Source organism: Lynx rufus, unplaced genomic scaffold, assembly GCF_022079265.1.
Source record: "Lynx rufus isolate CCGP_SWC_20201006 ecotype Redwood Valley unplaced genomic scaffold, mLynRuf1.p SCAF_3, whole genome shotgun sequence".
Taxonomy (NCBI): Eukaryota; Metazoa; Chordata; class Mammalia; order Carnivora; family Felidae; genus Lynx; species Lynx rufus.
This window is the reverse complement of record NW_025814845.1, coordinates 64861890-64879366: the sequence shown is the minus strand read 5'-3', so window position 1 is coordinate 64879366 and position 17477 is coordinate 64861890. Positions and strand designations below refer to the sequence as shown.

Sequence of the window (17477 nt, the reverse complement as noted above, 5' to 3'; positions counted from 1 at the left end):
GCCTATTCCTCCCTGTCTTCTTCGCCGGTCCTCGGGCCTTGAGGTGGAGCACAGGCAAAAGCTACGACCGTGGCATCGGCCTCCGCTGGTCCCCGTCAGCCTGCGGCCCGGTCTGTGGTGGCGGCGCGTCCCTGATCTTCGTTTCGGGCCCGTCTGGATAACGCCTGGCGTCACGGCTGCTTCGGGGATCGCGCGGATCCACATCCGCCAACGTTTCCACTGCTGAGCAGGAGCTCCCCTGAGGCTTGCGACAGGGTGTCGTGCCAGGTCCGGTAACGGGGGTCTGAGGTCAGAGGACACTCACACCCTTGTGCACAAAGAGGTGCGGGCCCCAAGGGCGAGGGAAGGAAGCAAACCTCAGGATCACTTTGGTTCATTTTAGTTTGGTTATGATTTTTTTGTTTGTATTTGAACTGTTGCCAGATTTAAAGGTTCATAGGTTTTTAACTGGAAGCTACTGTCATTGAACCAGGATTGGATTATTTTAAGGATAGTTACCAGTTGCCGTCTATTCCTCGAAGGAAATGTCAAAAAGTGTTGTATGTTTTTGCTAATAAGTTATTATGATGAGAGATCAAGTTACAGGACAGGTGAAAAATAAATCAAAATATTGCGTGGGCTTGTGGGCATTATGAACTTTTATGTGAGCATAAGCAACTAATTTTATTTAGTCTTTCTGAAGTTGCAGTGATGGTCTGTGATAAATCCTTTCTCCAAAACTGCTTTCTAACTACAGAAAACTGAAATGTGATTGTGTTTGTCGATAATTGTAACTGTATTCAATCAATATCAGAGCCTTGCTCTTCTATCATACCGTCCTACGTTTTCTGTACATACTGATTGTTCTGGGATTGGCTGAAGTTTACTCATCGTTTTTTAGTGGTTCTTCTGTGCTCTTTCTCTTGATTAAATAGACCTGGGGAAGGTTTGTAGACTCTAACAACTTTTGGATAACCTGAAGTGTTTTTGTAGTTGTGAATTAATGTTACACACATCCAAGGTTGTTTGGGAAATGTGACATTGGAATGGATTAAGAATTATATTGCCTAATTTTAGATACATAGGTTCTTTTTGAAACTAATATCGTAAGAAAAGAAAGAAATTTGTAACTGTAAAGAGCAGTGATTCTTAATTTTTTGGAATTACAGTCCGTTTTGAGGACCTGAGGAAAGCATTGGATCACCTTCCTAGAAAAATGCACTGCACAGGGGCTTATGGATGGCTCAGTTGGTTGAGCGTCTATCTCAGCAGGTCTTGATCTCAGGGTGGTGAGTTCTAGCCCTGTGTGGGGGTACTTAAAGAAGCCTACTTTAAAAAATACACACAGAATTTTGTATGTAATTTCATGAAGTTTAGAAATTCTTGTCAAGTGGTATTATTAAATTGATTTTTACAGTGTTTTTAGAAATATTCTTATAAAAATTTTTTTAATGTTTTATTTATTTATTTATTTTTTAACGTTTTTAATTTTATTTTTGAGACAGAGAGAGACAGAGCATGAGCGGGGGAGGGGCAGAGAGAGAGGGAGACACAGAATCCGAAGCAGGCTCCAGGCTCCGAGCTGTCAGCACAGACCCCGATGAGGCGCTCAAACCCACACACGGTTAAGATCATGACCTGAGCTGAAGTCAGTCACTTAACTGACTGGATCACCCAGGCGCCCCAGAAATGTTGTCATTCTTCGGTTAATTTTAGTTCAAAATGTTTTATTTATTAGATTCTAGATAAGTATGACACCATTTAGTTCAGTGCACAGTTGGCACTTTGATGTGATTTTGGTTGAGTGAAATGAGCCTTAGAACATCGATAACAATAAATCCTCTAGAACAAATTTGTCCATCCATGGTGAGATATTTGCCCACACAAGATGGATTTTTAATAAGGCAGTCCCAACTAGAGATTGTATTCCTGGTTTGAGAGTCAGAATTTCCATTTCCATAAACTCTTCTACTTTTTACTTTCTGAAGAATGGGTCATCTCTGTATGGAGCATTGTAAGATTGGTATGTTTGAGAAAATAGTACTGTTGGAGTTTAGTATTGCTTTACAAAATTAGCAACTAGAAAATGAGCGGAAAGAGAAAAGCTTCCACTAAATTGCATGCATTTAACTACGTGCATGTTGTAGGGAGAAACTTGGACAAAAAAATAAGAGTTCTAGTCTGAAACATAAATTATTCTTCAGGTGTATTCTTTGGGATACGCATTTTAAATTGTGACTTTTGCAGTAGCTGACATTTACAGGCATGCATTTACTATGTGCCAGGCACTGTTCTAAGGCCTCTGTGTAATGCCTTATTTAATTCTCACAACAACCCTTCTTATACATACTTTTATTATACTTATTTTACCAAATGGGTAGCCAAGGCACACAACAGGTAAAGGTACATGCCTAAAGCCAGAGCCTAGGACATGATGGAGCTGGGATTTAAACTGAGGGTTTGGCTCTGGACTCCATACCCTAAACTGTTACGCCATAGATATTGTCTTATAGATGTCATATGTGAACAAGCCACTGTCCTCACACTTTTCTTTTTGTGTTATAAGAATGATTTTGTTCTGTGTAAAATAGTCTTGAATGAAATAAGCCTGCATAGTGTGAATTCTTATCACATTTGATATTGAAAAAAAATTGCACAAAGCTTTTAAAGCAAGTCTTCATTCGGGGAAGTACACTTGGTTTAATCTAGTCTTCATTCGGGGAAGTACACTTGGTTTAATCTAAGCCTTCTTCAGATTTTTAAGAAAATTAATTACAACTAAATGATCATTTCTAAGGAAAGGAAATATGCAAGTTGTATTTTCATAGCAGTCTTAGTGTTTTAAGAATGATTGCAGTGGGTAGATTATGGTATTCTTATTTAATTAGATTCAGACCACGTAAGGTAGTTCCAGGCCATTGTTGTAGTGATTGGGGGGAAAAAAAAGTAGCTGGTATTGAAGCCTTGTGTTCAGTACAAGTTAATAAGTGGAACTGCATCTAGTGGAACATTAAGTGCTAAGGACAAGAAGTAGACTTTTATAAATGTTTTGAATTTCCACTTAACCATTTTATGTGCTTATGAATTTGTCTCTTTCTCTTTCAGTAAATGTTACACATTAACTAAGTGTTCATGAATCAGGTATCCTCTGTTGTACCTTTGCTCTTAGACATACTGTAGTTCAGTTGTTTTTTTTTTTTTTTAATATACATGGTTGTTTTGTTTTCACTTTTAGAAATTATTCTAAGACACTTTATAAAATCTTTTTTTAAAACAAACTTTTTTACCCTTTTAAAAAACCTCTTTTTACCCTAGTAGTATTTTTCCCTATTAAAAAAAAAAGTGGTTTTTTTTTTAATGTTTATTTATTTTTGAGAGAGAGAGAATGCGAGAGCAGAGGAAGGGCAAAGAGAGAGAGGGAAACACAGAATTCAAAGCAGCCAGCACAGAGCCCAACACGGGGCTCAAACTCATGGACCATGAGATCATGACCTGAGCCAAATTCTGACCCTTAACTGACTGAGCTACCCAGGTGCCCCTCCCTAGTTTTTAAATAAGAAAAGTTAAAGTTAGTAAAGTTATTTTTTTCTTTTAAACACTTAAGAATTTAAAAATTAGGGGCGCCTGGGTGACTCAGTCGGTTAAGTGTCCGACTTCGGCTCAGGTCACAATCTCACGGTCCGTGAGTTCGAGCCCCGCGTCGGGCTCTGGGCTGATGGCTCAGAGCCTGGAGCCTGCTTCCAATTCTGTGTCTCTTTCTCTCTCTGCCCCTCCCCCCTTCATGCTCTGTCTCTCTCTGTCTCAAAAATAAATAAATGTTAAAAAAAATTAAAAAAAAAAGAATTTAAAAATTAAATGTTTTACCTGAAAGTAATCTTTCTAGCTCATCACTCTTTTTGTATTTCCCTAATAAACATTTAAAATTGAACAAGCAAAGCTTTGTATCTACTTCACCCTGTGCTAAGCAATTTTGAGTCCAGAAAGGGTAAAAGTTGTAATTTTTTATTGAAAAAAGACATTATTTGTCTAGTTAGTGAGACAAGATGCTATATAAAACAGTTGGTGAAAAGGCAGTGGAAAAAGATGTAACAATAGGTACTAATAGAGTGTTATAAAGTTTTAAGATAGAATAAGATACTTTATTATAATATGTTTAAAGTGGTATAGACAGTTAAGAGATTATTTAGATAATTGTGTATTGGATCATTAGGGTACTTATGAAGGAACTGGGACTTGAACTCGTTATTAAAGACAGTTGGCTCAGAGGAAGAGGACATTTCATATATAGAAAATAGGCCTCTTTTTCACTTCTTAGAAAATTGAGATTTTGCCCTTTTTTTCAGAATAGTCTTAGGAAACTAGATGTATGGTTTTCTTGGTTAATCTCATGATAGTAATAATTTTAAAAAGTAGTTAGCATATTAAAACTCATGTTAACCTATGTGCTGGGCACTGTGTTTGGCCTCGTATTTCAAATATATCATCTCATTTAAGTTTCACAACATCCCATGAAGTAGTCTCTTTTGTCCCTATTTTACAAGTGGGGCTCAGAGAGGTTAAACAGTGTGTCCAAAGTATCATAAGTAGCACAGCCAACAGTCAAATCCAGTGTTGACTCCAAAGGCTCTACTACTTTTAACCACGTGATGCAACCTCCTAATCCACTCTTGCCTAACCTAGCACAGTTTCTAAAATACATTCCTTCTCTCATTGTCCTCCTGCATCCTAGTTGTTTTGTCAGTATTTCTTCTAAATGTTAGCATGCCTTCTATGATTAAAATCGAATACCTGAATTTGTTAAGGTAACAAGTAAGAGCTTGGACTCTGGAAGTAAACTTCTGAGTTCGAGTTTTGGCTGTGTCCCTTGCTAGCACGTACAAATTATTTAATCTTTCTGTGCCTTCATTTTTATCATCTGTAAAATACTCTTCATGTATGAACACTTTGAACATGTAAGACCCAGGGCATATCGTTAGTCTTAGGCCCTCGTAAGGAAACTACTGGAGGATGAACTTTATTCTCTAGAAATGAATGAGAAAGCTGGCAAAAGTACTCTTGGAGAGCATTGAATATATTTAACTGTAAACCCGAGACTAAAACAAAGGTGGGAATGAGGAAGAAAGAATAAAGTGTATATGTTCAATATCTGATAATGTAGGAATTCATTATAAAACTAAAAAATTAAGAGAAGTGGGAAGTAAGAAAAAAATTGGAGGTAGAATAAGTTAATGGGTTGCCTCATCTGTAATAGCTGGGAGTCAAAGGACGTTATTTAAAGCTGACAAATCAGTTAGTGGAGGTATAAGCATATTTAACAGTACAAAGGTAAACACCGAGAAAGATAATACTATTGACTGTAATAACTGTGGAGTACAAGAGGGGCAGTAAGATTATGAAAACTGATTTCATTAGTGCTCACAGTAATTACGGTGTAAAGAAATAGAGGATTAATGGTACTAAATAATACTGGGTTTTTTTTTATGCTTATATATTTCTGAGAGAGACAGGACAGAGAGCAAGTGGGGACGGGCAGAGAGAGAGGGAGTCAACAGAATCTGAAGCAGGCTCCAGGCTCTGAGCTGTCAGCACAGGGCCCAATGCAGCGCTCGAACTCACAAACCACGAGATCATGACCTGAGCTGAAGTCAGACACTTACCTGACTGAGCAACCCAGATGCCCCTAAATAATATTGTTTTAAATTATTAAGATAGAACCAGAAGTACTTATGAGAACAAAAATACAAGTCATACTAATTATCAGAAAAATGATAAATACACAAATATGGACAACAGGGAAAGTACATTTCTAAATTATAAAACCAAACATAGCAAAATAATATAGAACTAAGCAATCATACCTGTCAAATCAGGAAGAAAAGACTTATATCAGTAAATTTTATATGGCATTATTAGCTAATCTATTGAAAAATGTTCAAATTGGATCACTAAGCAAAATCTGAAATTTTTCTTTTTTTTCTGTATTGAAGACAGCCAGTGAAAACAAAGTGGCTCAAAATTGAAAAGGGCAGAGGCACCTAGAAGACTCGGTTGAGCATCTGACTCTTGATTGGGCTCAGGTCATGATTCTAGGGTCATGGGGGATCAAGCCCTGTGTGGGGCTCCGCGCTCGCGCGCTCTCTCTCTCTCTCTCTCTCTCTCCCCCCTCTGCCTCTTCTCCACTCCACCCCCGCCCCTCTCCTCACTCCCACACAAGCTCTCTTTATTTAAAAAAATTTTTTTAATGTTTATTCATTTTTGAGAGAGAGAGAGAGAGACAGAGTGTGAGCAGGGGAAGGCAGAGAGAGAGGGGGACACAGAATCTGAAGAAGGCTCCAGGCCCTGAGCTGTCAGCACAGAGCCCGACACAGGGCTCAAACTCACAGACAGCGAGATCTTGACCTGAGCCTAAGTCGGGTGCTTAACCGATTGAGCCACCCAGGCGCCCCTCTTTATTTATTTAGTTTTGAGAGACAGTGTGAAACGTGAGCAGGAGAGGGGCAGAGAGAGAGAGAGGGAGAGAGAGAATCCCGAGGAGGTTCCGCACTGTCAGCACAGAGCCCATTGCTGGGCTCAGTCCCACAAAGTGGGAGATCATGACCTGAGTTGAAATCAAGAGCCGAATGCTTGACTGACTGAGCCACCCAGGTACCCCTGATACGGGTCTTAATATGAGATAAAGTGGAATTCAGACCCAAAGCCTTATTTAAAATGAAGAGCAATACTATACAAAGCTATAAATGTGTATTTGACAGTGAACATTTAATATTATGAATACCTGTCAACCAAATAACTATGTGTTAAATAACAAAGCAACTTTCAGGAGATAACAGGAAAAATAAGCACAAATACATTAGTAGTAGTGACCTTTAATTCACTGTTCTTGGTCCAGGACAGATCAAATGGAAAAACAGTAAGGCTGTAGACGACCTAAACAATTAAGTCAATAGAGTAGATTCGATTAATATATATTGATCTTGATCCTGAAAACAGAGTACCTGTTCTTTTTAGATCTCATGAAACATTTACAAAACCTTCTATATAGGCCCCAAAGAAAACTTCAATAAATTTTAGAAAGGAGAGATACTATAAAAAAAAAAAAAAAATCACAATGCAGTAAAAGACCCTTCCACTTGCATATTAAATTCAGTCAACTCTTGGATCAATGGAGACTACAAATGGAAATCGCAAAATATGTAGATGACCATAGTGATGAAAATACAAGAAATATATGTAATCTAGCTAAAGCATTACTCAGAGAAAATTCAAAGCTGTAAATACTTACAAAAAATAAGTAACAAAAATGAGTGGGTTAAGCATTTAACTTAGAAAGTTAGGAAAAGATCTAAGTAAATGAAAAGAGAGTAGAAGGAAGGAATTAATACAAATAAAAGAAATTGATGAATTAGAAAACAAAAAGGACTACTAAACTACTAAATTGGCTGTTTGAAAATAAACAAGTCACTAGCTAAGCTGATCAATTACTAAGAGGAGGGTAGGGGGAAGCAAAACACAAATATATGTAATAAAGACTAATAAACATAAATAGCATAAATTAAAAGAATCGTGAGTCTGTGTTGTTCAAGTCTGAAATAATGAGAAAATCCGTAAAGAAAAAAAAACTAAAGGATTATCATAGGAAAATATAATTTACAAAAATGACTTTGTATAAAGGAAATTCAAATAGATCAATTTCCATAAAAGACCTTCAAAAGTACCCAGCCCACATGTTTCATGAGAGAATTCTGCTAAATCTTTGAAGAACCAATAATTCCAATGCTGTTATTGAAGTTGTTTTAGAGCATAGAAAAAGAAGGAAAACTTTTTATGACTCAAGTGTTACAACATTGGTATCAAAACGTGACAAGATTGCACAAAAGAAGAATAGACTCAGTCTCACAACTCTAGAAGCAAAATTCTGTTAAACAAATGGAATCTAGCAACATGTTAGTAGAAATACATCATGAGAAGTTTATTCAAGGTACAAAAAGATGGTCCATATTAAGAAATCTGTTAGTATAATTTGTTTCAGTGATAGACCTAAGAAGAAGAATCTGTTCATTCTGATTACCTAATAAAAAGCGTTTGACAGAATTTAATACCTGGTCTTTATAAATAGCATTGAATAAAACAGTAATCAATGGCTAATTTCCTTACATTATATATATTTATATGTGCATATGTATGTGTATTTCAAATCCTAAAGTCATGCTCCATGGTGATATAGTAGGCTTTTCCACTAAAGAAAGGAACAAGAAATCCCACTGTTATTGCTACTGTTTAATATGGTAGTACAAATACCACTAGCCTTTGTATAACAATAACAAGAAGACAGTCTATGTAATAGGGGTGGGTTAGGGGTGAGCCACATTTACAAACCAAACCAAAACATAAAATACTTGGGAATAAACAAACCCAATATGTCAAAAAGCTTAAAATAATACTGAAAGATAAAAAAAGAAAACTTAAAAGGCAACATGTTCTTATTGGGAAGATTCTGCATTATGTCAATTTCTCCATAAATTTATTGTTATTTTTAATTTTTTTAAATGTTTATATTTGAGAGAGAGAGAGAGAGATCATGAGTGGGGAAGGGGCACAGAGAAAAGGAGACACAGAATCCAAAGTAGGCTCCAGGCTTTGAGCTGTCAGCACAGAGCCCAATGTGGGCCTTGAACTCACTAACCACAAGGGCAGGACCTGAGTTGAAGTCAGATGCTTAACCGACTGAGCTACCCAGGCGTCCCTGACCATAAGTTTATTAATTTGATGCAGAGTCAGGAAACATATTAACATTCTCTTTTTTTCTGGAATTAGACAAGAACTATTCTGAAGTTTATGTAGTAAAATAAACAGTAATAATAGCAAAAAAAAAAAAATAGGGTGGAAAAAAAGCAATGGATAGAGGTTATTGGAATCATACTTCTATAAAGCCTTAGTATTTAAAACAGTGGAGTGCTAGCATGTAAATAAACAGCAGATGGACATAAGGAATGGAAATCCAGAAATAAACCTAAATATATACAGGAATATAAATCCTAATCTACATCATAATACCTATAGGAATATAAACCTAAATATAGGAACTTAGTACATGATAAAAGTGATTATCTTAAAATTAGTAGGAAAAAGAGACTTTTCAATAGTTTTGTTGTAATAAAAAAATAAACTATGAACATACATCGTATACCAGGACCTGAGTCAAAATTTAAAAGAAAAGCCACAAATGAATTTGCCTAGAAGAAAAATATGGGTGAATTTCTTTATAACTTTGGCATGCAAAAGGCCTTTGTAGTTAATCAAAATTCAGAAACCATTTTTTAAAAAATGATAAATGTGACTACTAATTCATGGTACCTCCATACAATGGAATATTTTTCCATGATAAAAAGAAATGAATTATCAAGTCACAAAAAGACAGGGAGGAATTTTAAATGCTTGTTGCTAAGTGAAAGAAGCCAATCTCAAAAGGCTACATACTATCTAATTATAACTAAATGACATTCTAGAAAAGGCAAAAGTATGAGGAGAGGAAAGAGATCAGTGGTTGGCAGGAAGGAGGAGGAGGGATGGGGAGAGGAGGGGGATAAAGATGTGGAACACAGAATTTTTAGGGCAGGAAAACTTCTGAATGATACTATAACTGTGGGTAGGTGGATATGTGTCATTATTCATTTGTCAAAACCCAAAGAGTATACCCTAAAGTAAACCGTGGACTTTGCTTGATAGTAATACACCAACATAGGTTGGTTGTAACAAATACACTACTGTGGTACAGGACAGTTTTATGGTGGGAAAGGCTGGGGTGGGGGTGAGGGGAGGGGGATGGGGGAGAAGGTAGAGAGGTATGTGAGAACTCTATACTTTTCACTCAGTTTTTCTGTGAACCTGAAACAGCTCTGATAAATCTATTTTTTTTTTTAATTTTTTTTTTCAACATTTATTTTATTTTTGGGACAGAGAGAGACAGAGCATGAACGGGGGAGGGGCAGAGAGAGAGGGAGACACAGAATCGGAAACAGGCTCCAGGCTCTGAGCCATCAGCCCAGAGCCTGACGCGGGGCTCGAACTCACGGACCGCGAGATCGTGACCTGGCTGAAGTCGGACGCTTAACCGACTGCGCCACCCAGGCGCCCCATATCTATTTTTTTTTAAAGTCAAAATCTTGGGGCGCCTGGGTGGCTCAGTTGGTTAAGTGTACAACTCGATTTCGGCTCGGATCATGATCTCACAGTTCAAGGTCCGAGGGATTCTCTCTATCTCCCTCTCTCTCTGCCCTGCCCTTCCCCTGCTCATGCGCTCGCTCTCTCTCTCTCTCTCTCTCTCTCAAGATAAATAAACATTAAGAAAAAGAATCAAAATCTTGTGAAAGGTAAGAAAAAAAATCGTAACCAAAATAAAAAAATAAAGTCTGACAGACAACTCAGTAGAAAAATACGCAAGAAGTATAGACAAGGATAGACAGAAAAGGTGTATTATGGATGGCCCATAACCTTATAAAAAGATGCTCAACATTATGGTATCAGAAATGCAAATTGTAACTACTTAAGAGTAAACATTGTTCATCTATCATTGGTAAAAATCTAAAAGTGTTCCTCTTGTAAGGTGGTAGAGGGTGTGAAACAGTATAGTGATTATGGAGAGCAACTTGACAATAACCATCAATGTTACAATTGCATTTATCTTTCTTTTTAAGGTTTTAAATCTTATTTTTGAGAGGGAGAGAAAGTGAGCATGAGTGGGGAAGGGGCAGAGAGAGAAGGGGGGAATCCCAAGCAGGTGCAGAGCCCACTGCGGGGCTCGAACTCACAAACCCATGAACTGCGAGATCATTACCTGCGTCACAATCCAGAGTCTGCCGGTTAACTGGCTGAACCATCCAGGTGCCCCAGAATTGCGTTATCTTTAACCCAGCAGTTTTGCTTCTGGAAATTTATAGCTATCCTGGCCCATGAATGGAATAACATGTACATATGGCTATTTATTTCAGCATTGTTTGTAAAAATAGCAAAAGATTAAAAACAACTCCAGTGTTCACCAGTAGTGGACGAAGTGAGTAAATTATGGTACATCTTACAGTGGAATACTGTGCCATGTGATATATTTATGTATAATAACAAATTTTTTTTTTTTAAACTACAGCACAGTATTTTTCTACCAAAGTAACTTTAACAGAAAATACATAAACTAGTGGTATATGGAACCGTAGCTTGGAGTGACCGGCTATTTAAAATTTCTGCTAAATTTATCTTTAAAATCTGTGATGTTACTACATTCTTCTCTGAAATTAGCCTGTTTTAATTTAAAATTAATTTCTAAAACTGCTGTTGCAATTTAGTAATCCTGCTTTCAGAAGATGTACCTTGTTTATTGCGTGCCTTCTCTGGCCCCTGATGTACCGCCACCTGTCCTTACCTGAGAAGTATATTGTGTAGCAAAGTTAGTCCCTCACTCTGTATTGTTTTCTTTTTTTTTTTTTCAGACTGATTTTTCAGTTGAAGGACTGTAATTTGTAAACAATTCGAAAAGCCCTATATTTGTCTCAATATAATTTAACAAGTTTTTCTTCTTTCTAATATTGAACATTCCTGACAAATGATACCGAAACCAGTTTGATTTATTGGCATTTGAACATTCTAATGATGTAGTCATTAGTTAAGTGTATTTCTATGTAAAAAAATGTCTTATGTTTTTTTTTTTTATTTTTTTTAACGTTTATTTACTTTTGAGACAGAGAAAGAGCATGAATGGGAGAGGGTCAGAGAGAGAGAGAGGGAGACACAGAATCTGAAACAGGCTCCAGGCTCTGAGCTGTCAGCACAGAGCCTGACGCGGGGCTCGAACTCACGAGCCATGAGATCATGACCTGTGCCAAAGTCGGACACTTAACCGACTGAGCCACCCAGGCGCCCCTCTATGTTTTGACATGTTCAGTTTATTTCTATATAAAATATTCTCTTTAGCAGGATGAAGTTAAAGGAAGTAGACCGTACAGCCATGCAGGCCTGGAGCCCTGCCCAGAATCATCCCATTTACCTAGCTACAGGTAAGTTCAACAGAGAGAACATAGTAGGAGTCACTTATTTCTTCTTTTCCACATTTGGCCTATCCGTGCCTGTCCTTTTGAGATTCATATTAAGCTTCATCTCCTCTAGAAAGCCTCTCCTTCCCTAGCAGGATACCTCCATCCTCCTTGTGAACTGCGTTCAGTGACCTTCCTCTGTTTCCTTAGCACGTTGTTCATTATAGCATTAATCATGATATGTTACATTTATAGTGTGTTCCCCACTTCATAAGAGTTCTTTCATCATTATTCCTCCAGTGTTAAGCACGATAGATAACATGTTAAAAAAAAAAAAAAGGTAAGTATTGATTTGAATGAATGAAGAACAGTTTTGATGCTAGCATTTTTATATGAAGTGTTACATCATTTGTAGCTATAAGCGGACATTGTAAATAATAAACATCTACATGTTTAAAAAATTATCTTCACTACCCACTCTTAGAAGCATTATCTCTAAGCCTTGTGTCAGAATCTCATTGCTGTAGTAATTTAAGCATCTGTTCAATGGCACATATCCTGAGATTTTAGTCATAAGCAGCATTCATGAGTGAGATAATTGAAAAACATGCATTTAATTTCTGTTTTGTATGTTTTCTCCAAGTCTTTTATTTTTGCATGTGTACTCACCATAAATGTATTTTCTATAGGAACATCTGCTCAGCAGCTGGATGCCACATTTAGTACCAATGCTTCCCTTGAGATATTTGAATTAGACCTTTCTGATCCATCCTTGGATATGAAATCTTGTGCCACTTTCTCTTCTTCTCACAGGTATGAGGTTGATTAATCTTAAATTCACATTATTTATGGTTGTGATTATTATGTTGTGGTTGATGCCTAATTTATCTATAAATAAGGTATTATTAGAAACTGCAAGGCATACCATCAATTACATGAAATATTTTGAGAAAAAGTATATGAGTAGATTTCTGTTTTTTTTTTTTAATATAATTTATTCTAAAATGGGCTAACATAGAGTGTATAAAGTGTGCTCTTGGTTTTTGGGGTAGATTCCCGTGGTTCATTTCTTATACACAACACCCAGTGCTCATCTCAACAAGTGCCCTCAATGTGCATCACCCATTTTCCCCTCTCCCCCACCTCCACATCCACCCTCAGTTTGTTCTCTGTATTTACGAGTCTTTTATGGTTTGCCTGCCTCCCTCCCTATATGAGTGAATTTCTGTGGAAGTAAAAGACTTTTTTATTGCTGACTGATGTGTGGGATAGGAGGGAAAGGCTCTTTTCCAGTAGTTTTTTTCCTCATGATACAGTAGACATACTTTTACCTCCTTTATCTCACCTGTTTACAAAAAAAGGATAAGTATGGTCAAAAAAAGGAGTGGTTGGATAATATTAAGATGTTGTTAAGATAATATTAAGATGTTAATAGGATTATCTCTGAATGGTAGGTTATTTTTATTTTTTCCTTGTACTTATCTATATTTAAAAACATTTCACAGAGATTTTTATTGACATGATTTTTGATACAGTGTTATTTGGATCGCCTTTCCAAGTACTTAACACCCTATTGTAATACAGAAAAAGAACCCTTTCATCTGAGTAGTAAAATATGCTTTATTGTCTCAGTAGTTTGGCAGATTTTGGTGAAGAGATTGTACCCTAGCTAACATAACTTCACATAGCTCAAATCATGAAGTCTCAATGTACCTCTCATCTTCAGAGCCCTCCTCTGTGATGGGAGCTTCAGATGCATTTTGTCTATCAGGTTTTCTACTCACCACCATTTGTTTCATTATATAACTAATGCCACCTTCATATTTCATCTCCTTTCAAACTATAATCTTTTATTCTCCACCAGTGGGGGCACTTGTCATAATAGACATAATTTTGATGTCATTTTTCCACTGTCATAATACATTACTTTTCTTAGAAAATTTCAGGGACGCCTGGGTAACTCAGTTGGTTAAGTGTCTGACTCTTGATTTCGACTCAGGTCAGACCTAACAGGTCGTGAGATTGAGCCCCGTGTCGGGCTCTGCACTGACAGCATAGAGCCTGCTTGGAATTCTCTCTCCTCTCTCTCTGCCCCTCCCCTGCTTGTACTCTCTCTATCTCTCTCTCTAAATAAATAAGTAAACTTAAAGATTCACACACACACACACACACACACACATACGTAAAGAAAATTCCATATAACTGCTTTAACACCTTTACTATTTAACAGACCACTTGTCAGTGAGTACTTCTGTAATGAAACAATATCAAGGGAAATGGTTGATTAGCTCTATTTTACAGGTGAACTAAAAGCAGCTTAGCAGGATTAAGTAACTCACCCAGGGTCTCACAGTTTCTAAATGGTAAAACCATTCTTAAGCCCATATATTTTGACACACAAATCAGGTATACTTTGTGATACTATATTACCTCTACCAAAAAGTTTTTACTCTTTAAGATTATAAAGTCAAATATGCACATATGAATACAAATAAAAACTAAAATGCTATTTCACCAAGTCATGCACAGTTACCAGGAATAGAGGAAAAGCAGTGTTTTTAGATTATTTATGAAAACATAGGAATTAAATATGTAATTTCAAGTTCTTTTCTATAGTTATTTGACTTAAAAAATGAGTCATTTACTCATTTTCTCTTAAAGGTACCACAACTTGATTTGGGGGCCTTATAAGATGGATTCCAAAGGAAATGTCTCTGGAGTTCTGATTGCAGGTGGTGAAAATGGAAATATTATTCTTTATGATCCTTCTAAAATTATAGCTGGAGACAAGGAAGTTGTGATTGCCCAAAATGACAAGCATACCGGCCCAGTAAGAGCCTTGGATGTGAATATTTTCCAGGTTAGACTTTTGACATTTATTCATAATTCTTGAGATATGTGCTGCTTATTTGAAATAAGAATATGAGGGGTGCCTGTGTGGCTCAGTCGGTTAAGCGTCCGACTTCACCTCAGGTCATGATCTCATGGTTTATGAGTGTGAGCCCCATGTCAGGCTCTGTGCTGACAGCTCAGAGCCTGGAGCCTGCTTCAGATTCTGTGTCTCCCTCTCTCTCTGCCCCTCCCCTGCTCACACTCTGTCTCTCTCTGTCTCTCTCAAAAATAAATAAACATTAAAAAAAAAGAAAAGAATATAAATCTACTATGCCTCAGTCTTGGAATTGAAAGCTAAAAATGTGTGCCTGTGCAGGTTGATGAGTGAGTGTATTTTTTTGAAGAATGGAGGGTTCAGAGTTGGGATCAGGGTAAATGATAATAATTCTATGGAGGGGATAAGGCTGATGGGTTTAATTCTACAAATCTGGAGCTGTAATGCCATCTGAGGATATTTTTTATTAAACATTAGGAGCTCCAGAGGTTGGAAACAATGACTTTTAAAAGTTTGTGCTAGTTCAGCATTAGGCTAGTGCTGTGGTGTCTGGTTAATCCTCTGTTTTATTAATTGAAAAACTTTGTATTCATGACAGCGATTACTGCTCTATCAAATAATTAGAAAATTACACAAATACAGTGCAAATCTAATGGGGTAGACAAGAGTTAGTCTATTGTTGCCATCATAAACATTACTGAATATTAACTATATAGATGTATTGGTTAGTAAAGATCTTGAATTAATAGGATAGTAGAGCATAACAACCAAAACATAAATGTTATCTTAAGAAAGTTTAAAATGGGGCCACTGGGGTGGCTCAGTGGGGTTAGCTTCTGATTCTTGATTTCAGCTCAGGTCATGATCCCAGGGTCGTGGGGTTGAGCCCTGAGTTGGGCTCCACACTGCGTGTGGAGCCTGCTTAAGATTCACTTTTTCTCTCTTTCTTTCTCTCTCTCTCTCCCCCTCTCTCTGCCCCTCTCCTCAGCTCATGCTCGCTCTCAAATAAAAAGTTTAAAATAGTTATTTTTATTGTATTATAAATAGGTACTTAGAATACAGAAATACAGAAACCCAAACTTGATTTCTATAGTTTATGGTACCTACTCTTTAGGTTAGATAGCTAGTTCTTTTGCTAATGAAACAACTGCTGATTATTGGTTAGTGTGTTGTATTATAGGTGACTACAACCATAGAATTCCTCTATTTCCATAGTTACATGATGGTCGATCAGGGAAGAATTTATAATAAGAATGAATAATAAGGGATGAAAGTCAATATATGAAACTCATTATCTTTCTGTACTTTCTATCACAGTTTTAGGATATTGTTGATCCTTAAGGTATGCAACAGAGATAACCTAGAAATACTGCCACCCAGAACAAGATTGAGTGTAAATGAACTAGAAATACATGAGGATTTAAGACAAGAGATTTTTGTAGCCCTGTATTGGTCCGGCTCCAGAAGCTGGCTTTGAGGTATCTGTAGATAGATGCTGTTATTTTAGGATTCAGTTATTGGTCTGAAAGCAATAATTGGTTTTGTCTGTTTTTGCCTTTTACAATCAGATCCCCTTTTAGGGATGCAGAAATGATAATCCCCATATGGTTGCATGATTGTTTAAGAATTTATCCATATAATTATTTTTTTAATGTCTTATCATGTCAGTAGACATGTTATCTTGTGAATGAAGTAGAATTTTATAATACACGTCTCTAAAACATCATTGCAGTTTCATGGAGTGCCTCGGTGGCTTAGTCAGTTAGGCATCTGACTTCAGCTTAGTTCATGATCTCTCAGTTCGTGAGTTCAAGCCCGCATCAGGCTCTGTGCTGATAGCTCATACCCTAGAGCCTGCTTCAGATTCTGTGTCTCTCTCTCTCTACCCTTTTCCTGCTTGTGCTCCATCTCTCTGTCTCTCAAAAATAAATAAACGTTAAAAAAATGTTTTTAATTAAAAACAAAAATAAAACACTATCACAGTTTCAGATTATTATGCATAGTATTTAGGAATTCTTGAGTTCTGCTTTTTTTAATTAAACAGAAAAGTTGTGTGCCCTAAAACTCCTAGATCTTTCCATCTCTGAACAGTTAATTGAGTTCTCTTAATTATTCTTAAATGCTGTTTAGTTATTAATTATTTCTTACTGCAGACTAATCTGGTAGCCTCTGGTGCTAATGAATCTGAAATCTACATTTGGGATCTCAACAATTTTGCAACTCCAATGACACCAGGAGCGAAAACACAGGTATTGTGTTGATTTTAATGTAATCAAAATAACCAAAGTCAGTTCTTCAACACTTATTTCATTTTTTTCCACACAAAATATATTTGTTTAAAATCAGTGTTGTTATTGATTTTCCTTAGGTATTGTAAAGTACAGTATTAGTAAATGTGTTTCTTCAAGGTATCAGTGAGTCCTCAACAGCAAATATTTATTCAGTGCCTAACACCAGATAATTGTTTGATGTACTTGACATGTAGTAGTGAATAAAATAGACAAGTCTCTGGTAGTTTTTTCAGATATAGTATTATATATAGTATAGTATTTTGCATTGTGTAGTATTTTGACAATATCCAACCACAGAAT

At 36.7% G+C, this 17477-nt stretch overlaps 1 protein-coding gene across 19 annotated transcripts in view; it reads left to right on the top strand.

Annotated features, from left to right (window-relative positions):
- SEC31A (SEC31 homolog A, COPII coat complex component) overlaps nt 1-17477 on the top strand; it is a 72144-nt gene that overhangs the window by 110 nt on the left and 54557 nt on the right. For 14 of the 19 annotated variants that reach the window (XM_047090755.1, XM_047090760.1, XM_047090753.1 and 11 more), the window contains exons 2-5: nt 11941-12023; nt 12689-12812; nt 14661-14859; nt 17040-17135. In XM_047090755.1, coding sequence (XP_046946711.1) covers nt 11945-12023; nt 12689-12812; nt 14661-14859; nt 17040-17135 — 498 coding nt within the window. In that variant the 5' untranslated portion in view covers nt 11941-11944. Of the gene's footprint in view, nt 323-11940; nt 12024-12688; nt 12813-14660; nt 14860-17039; nt 17136-17477 lie in introns of all 19 variants that reach the window. The other 5 variants (XM_047090746.1, XM_047090744.1, XM_047090749.1 and 2 more) reach the window with 5 other exon arrangements.